Source organism: Carcharodon carcharias, chromosome 15, assembly GCF_017639515.1.
Source record: "Carcharodon carcharias isolate sCarCar2 chromosome 15, sCarCar2.pri, whole genome shotgun sequence".
Classification (NCBI taxonomy): Eukaryota; Metazoa; Chordata; class Chondrichthyes; order Lamniformes; family Lamnidae; genus Carcharodon; species Carcharodon carcharias.
In genome coordinates, this window is record NC_054481.1 from 37,620,885 (window position 1) to 37,627,104 (window position 6,220).

Genomic DNA, 6,220 nt, shown 5'->3' on the forward strand with positions numbered 1-6,220 from the left:
AAAGGTTAAACAGAAGTGATAAGAAAAGAGCTACCGATAGTATTAACGGCTAAATGATAATGGACTGATAACCACACTATTGGAGGGAGTAATATACAGGAAAGCTGTGAATGTAGGAGAACAGCGATGCAGGAGGAAAACTAGGTGCGTGTAATCTCTCTTAGAAAGCATTGTTAAAGACTAATGGCACCTATTGTATTAAAACACTGAAGATACAATATTAAAATGTAACGTGTGGGAATATTGGGTTCCTATTGGTGTGACTCAAAGGAAAAAAACTGTCAACTCTGAACTCAAGGATCTGCAGTGTGCAGAATGTGAACTGTTGAAGAGGCTGAAGTTGTCCTGAGGATTGAGGCTTTGTCGCTGTTCTTTCAGCACCTGCTCAGTTCAGCACTGAGACAGGACCTGAGGGCATTCACACACGTAAATAGTGAGTGAGAAATGATTTTTCAAAGATTGCTCGAGTAAGCAAACGTTTTATTGTTGGAAGACATCTCAAACCACCTGTGATGTAAGCATGCTGCGAACTAAAGTGCGAGCGGAATCTGCCTGTTCAACATGCTGAAGGAAATGAATTCCTCACTGGGCCTTCCCAACTCAAACTTGCCCGTGGCTGAACATTTAATGAAAAACAACCTTTCCCTCTACCTTTCGGACACTTTCTTGCACGAAGACTTGGGCAATCTGGAGAATATCCTGTTAACTATCCGAGAGCCTTCCACCATCGCCCTTACGGTAATGTACACCATATCTTTCGTTGTTGGCTTCGTTGGCAACGTTATGTCGATCAAAGTGCTGACCAGCAAGAGGAATAACAGGATGCCCGGGGTGAGTGCCACTCGCAGTTTGCTCATAAACCTGGCTGTCTGTGATCTGATGGTGGTCTGTGTGTGCATGCCCACAACCCTGGGTTACCAAATCTACAAAGCTTGGATTTATGGTGACTTCATGTGCAGAGCGGCTCCTTTCACCCAGGCCGTGTCCGTCTCTGCCAGTGTCCTCAGCATCACCGTTATAAGTGTTAACAGGTACTATAATGTCCACAACCCATTAAATGCCAGATCGTTCTTCACCTGGAGAAAAATCTTTTGGACTATTTTAGTGGTGTGGTTGTTGTCATCTGGTATCTGTCTACCTCTTATTTTTATGAACAAACTGGAAGTGATTGATCCTACATTTGGGGTTCCCTTCTGCAGTGAAGTCTGGTCCCAAGTCAAGTTGAAGCAGGCCTACAATTTCCTCCTCTTTTGCGCTCTCTATGGATTGCCTGTGCTATTTAATCTAGTGATTTGCTTTCTCACTTGGCGCAGACTTTGGAGCACATCCAGTCACTTCAAAGAGTGCGACTCCAGGAGTCAATCCCTTCCAGCTTCGAGGTTGAAAATTCGTAAAAAGATTGCCAAAATGGTGGTGGCTTTGGTGATTCTGTTTGCCCTTTCATGGTTACCTGTCTATGTGGTTGACATCTGGCTAGATTTCAATACTGAAGATGCTTCAAGGGATGATGACACATCTTCAGAGTGGATCATGCGTTTTAGACCATTTGCCCAGTGGCTTGGTCTCACCAATTCTTCTCTCAACCCAATTTGCTATTGCTTTGTTGGAGACCTGTACAGATCAGCCAAGGAAATAAAGAACAAATATAGAAGAACGCTTGTTTCTCTCTTTAACTATTCCATGTCTGAAGGCTCTACAAGGTCATCCATACCCAAACTTCTTTCCTACAAAGAATCTTGTCAGAAACCCAAAAAAGAATTAAATTTCATTGAGTCAAAAGAAGAAAAATTTAAGGATTGTTGTTCACCTCCTGGGATTTCTGAGACATCATTGAGTACGTGCCACCCTGTTCCAAAACCTACTGTTGTAATTGATGAGAAGGACACCAGGAACAGGAAATAGACCGTATAGTATTTGTAAAAATCTATTTATGTTGAGTTAACACTTCGTCACCGATTAATCCATCACTATCATTCCCAATTTGATAGTATCCCTGAAACCAACCTAGGTGAGAAAAAATGGCTTTGTTAGTACTCTCTTGGTAACCAATATAGAGTTATGTAAAGCCAAAGATTGTGACATGTGTAGATCTATCATTCACATTTTGGACAACCCAAGATCTTCCATAATTAATAGTGTAAATTCCTTACCTGTGCATATCCTTTTGTGTAGTTTTTTTCTTGCTCCCTTGCCAGATCATCTTTGCTTAAGTACTGGAAGACCTTCAGTTCACCTCCCAAGTGACCATTGTTCATGTATTAGTCTAGAAAATGAGTGTAGGTATGCTATTCAGCCATGGAGAACACCACAGTCAAGCCCAATATTGTTCTTGTCTGACATACACACTTGCCGCATGGGGCACTGCACTAACACCAGGAGTGGGAATGTTGCCTGATTTTTTTCCTGTGCCTTGGACACTGGAATCAATTGTTGTGCCCTAGTTACTGTACCAGCTGTGATCAAAAAATTCACTTCAGAACTGAACCTAGCATAGTGTGGCCTTCTTCACATGGTATTACAAACACATACCTTTAGTACGGACACTTCGTATTGAGACCTCAACAACATAGCAAGGAGAATCAATACTAACATGCAGTTGAATTCCGAGATTGTGACCATTCAGGTGATACATATCTATTTATCCATATTAACAATGCTCATGTTTAATGTTTTAACTTTTTTGAAACAGTGAATGTTTAATGATACTTTGCTCACCTACCTAATGTACCGATCTGATAGCTTTGATTTAGAGCAGTTAATCATTTCAGTTGCTCTCAAATTACCAAATGTCCTCTAAAAAGTGGTCATTTTCATTTTATAATAAAAGCTTATTTAATTGTCCCCTCCTCTCCTGAAGACTTATGCCAGGTACAATTCAGTACTTTGTCCCGGTGACTCATCTTCATGTACGAATCTAAATATTGAAGAGTGTTGACCTGGGAGGAATCGGGCTCATACATGATTCAAATCCCAATTTCCTTCAATGCTCATTAAAATTTCAGCAGTCAGCACTAGATCATTATCAGGAGTTGGAAATGGGATGAACCTTTCCGTCTCTAATCTAGAAGCACTGCAATACGTTATGCCCCTACTGTCACTGTGATATTAACTAACTTGATCCTAACTGCACATTCAGCAGAGATCTTTTGGTCTGTAAATTTCAGTGACTGGTGCCTCTACCAATAAGTCATTAGTGAAAACATCTTTAGAGAGAACAAAGATAGGGGGAAGGTTTTGTCTTCAACATCTAAGTGGAAAACTGACAGAATAGATTACTTGTCCCTTGTAGAACTTTTCATTCTGTTCTCTTGGGTGGATTCTACAATGGGTGGTCAATCCTCTCTGCCAAATTACTATTCATGGGGTGAAGATGAAAATTTACTCCCCAATTGTACTCCGGTCAAGTAATTCTACCTGCTTCACTTCCTTTTCCCTAAAACTTGATAAGCGAGGCATGTAACACTTCAGCTGAGCGACAGTGAGCAATGATAGATATAATATTAGCCCTTTGTGGCAGAAGCAAATACTCAACAAGACATATTATATGACAGCATACACAGTGAGAAGGGAGATGCACAAAATAATGAGGAGACGCAGCAGGTATTTCTACAGAAAGACTGAGAAATAATCTGAGATAACAGATGCAGAGAAGCATGCAATGCAAAATTTCAGAGTCATAGAGTCTGAAAAAAAGAGAGAAAGGGAAGAAAAATAGTTAAATATCACAAAAAGAAAGAGAGACACACACATGAGATAGAGAAAATTGTACACACAGGATAGAGAGAGGTGCACTCACAGGAGAGAGAGTGCTACACATACAGGAGAGAGAGAGAGAGATGCACACAGGATAGAGAGAGATACACATACAGGAGAGAGAGAGATGCACACAGGATAGAGAGAAATGCACACACAGGATAGAGAGAGACACACACCAAATAGAGAAAATGTACACAAAGGATTAAGAGAGAGAGAGAATGCACACATGGATAGAGAGAGAGAATGCATACATTGATAGAGAGAGAGATGCACAGACACAGGATGACGGGAGATGCATATACAGGTTAAAGTGAGGCAGACACACCAAATAGAGAAAACTGTACACACGGGATAGAGAGAGATGCACACACACAGGTATTTCTGTCTATGAGAAACTAGTTTGGAAATATTAGTCACTGAAGGAACTAAATATAGTTGTTATCCTTACCCTGACTCTTCTCCTGAAAAGAAAATATGAACTGGGGTTCCAACCATCCCCAACCCACCCTGACATTTTTAGTGGTCCTATGTCTCTGTCTTGCTCTGACAGGAAATCTGTGATGCCTATGGTAGACAAGAGATACAGGCCACCTGAAAGAAGATTAATTGACAGCATTTTCTTGAGAATTTTTCCAATGCGATAGTATCCAGTCAAAGCTGCATGGCTGCAATGGCGCCAGAAATTCCTACCAACAATTGCAAATGGAGACTGATCCATCAAAGCTATCAGCAATTCATGAACAAGTGTAATAAAAAAAAGCAATCATGATAAAAAATGGCATTTCAGCTCAGTCAAACTTAATTCGTACTGAGCTATCCTTGAGGGCATTTTTGGCTTATTACTTCATGGTCAACACTCCAATCTTAAAATCATGTGTGTGATAAATTCAAACAGTTCTCAGACAATCTGTTGTTGGCTTGTTCTACTGTGTTTGTGATGTGTTCAGGGTTGACACAAGATCCACAGAAGGAAGCAAAATCACAGCTGTTGTTGCGAATGGTGAGTTCATCCTTCATAAGTTGTGACAACCTAATGCAATGTTTAAATGTTCACAGCTTTTGTTTTTTTCTGTTTCTGTACAATAGACACTCATTCTTTTTACAGCCATTAGGGAAAGGAGATGCAACTAGAGCAAGGTGACCCTATTTTGAAAACTCCATTATCAACAAAAGCAGCCTGCCTGAAAAGTAGGAACATAATTTCAGTTGTAGCTGCTAGGCTTAGCTCTCAGCCAGTAACCATAACATTGTGCAAAGCACCTTTTTATCACAAAACAACTGTTAAGCACAGATCCCAGCACTTAAAACTAATCAGTTCTTTTCAATTTAATAATTGATACACTCAAGTTTCTGACACAATTTTCTTTTATAATTGAATCCTATTACACAAACAGCAGCATTTTATTAATTGCATTATACAATTATTCAATGTGACATTGACACTCTCATTTTGTGGCTTAACCAACTTGGAACAATGCAGTTTCATGGTTCATAGAGCAACTCCATTCTACTCTTACCCACAAGTTATTTTACAGTTGTTAAGAAGCCACAGATGTCTCAAAATAGAACAAAGTACATTTTATTCATGTATTTCTGCTTGAAAAACAATAAATTTAACCAGGGGGAAACAAGTTCCAGTTGTTTTTTCTATCTTTGTTCAGGTCTGAATAGTAACCCTCTCAAAACTTGAGCAGTTAGCTGGACTTTTCTTCACCAGTTTTTAGTTTAGTTGAACACAAACAAAAAAAAAACTATAATTATCAACTATAATTCAGCATTTAATGACCAGATGAATATTTTATATCCACATACTCTTTGATGTAATCAGCAGCAGCCCAATGTCAAATCTGAAATGGTTAATCATGATTATGTTTTCCTCAAGATTATATATGCCATAGTATTTAGCACTAATTTAGTGACATATTTTGAATTTGCACGGAAGTTGCTTAAGTGAGCCAACAGCAATACCCTCCAACAATGTGGCCCTTAGAAATTCCTCAAATTATGTCAAACTTAGTTAATGGAAACTGCAGGTGGCGCGGTTTTGATAATTTGTAGTGGGCTGAAACTAACTGATTGGTAGGATACTTTAGGCATAGTTAAGTTTAGAAAAAACTGAGGATACACCATATAAGCCAAATAAACACGATGATGAATCAGAAGCTTGAAGATGGGATTGGGAGGAAATTCTGAAATTAGGGCGATCTTCCTGGTAATGGATGGGCCCCTCCTACTGTGGTCAAGGGCCAGCAGGCGCCTGGAGGCAGTTTGCCAGATGCAGGCCAGGAGGGGCCAGTGAGGTCTGTCTGTACTTCTGTCCTCTCCACCCCCATCCTCCCACCCCCATCCCCCCATCCAACAACTCCCACTGTATCAGCAAGGATCAGAGGGCCACTACTGTGGCCACTAGCCCTCTGTAAATGGATTTTCCCCCCACAGGTGTGATCAGGCAGTTGTGGCCACT

At 40.2% G+C, this 6,220-nt stretch overlaps 1 protein-coding gene across 1 annotated transcript; it reads left to right on the forward strand.

The window, feature by feature from the left end:
* The first annotated feature begins 561 nt into the window (after positions 1–561).
* On the forward strand, positions 562–1,902 carry LOC121288367 (gastrin/cholecystokinin type B receptor-like). Its single transcript, XM_041206921.1, has one exon. It carries the CDS (start codon positions 562–564, stop codon positions 1,900–1,902), a length of 1,341 nt encoding a protein of 446 aa, XP_041062855.1.
* The last annotated feature ends 4,318 nt before the right edge of the window (positions 1,903–6,220 follow it).

Coding starts and splice junctions, on each gene's coding strand:
- LOC121288367 (XM_041206921.1), top strand. CDS start 562: ATGCTGAAGGAAATGAATTCCTCACTGGGCCTTCCCAACTCAAACTTG.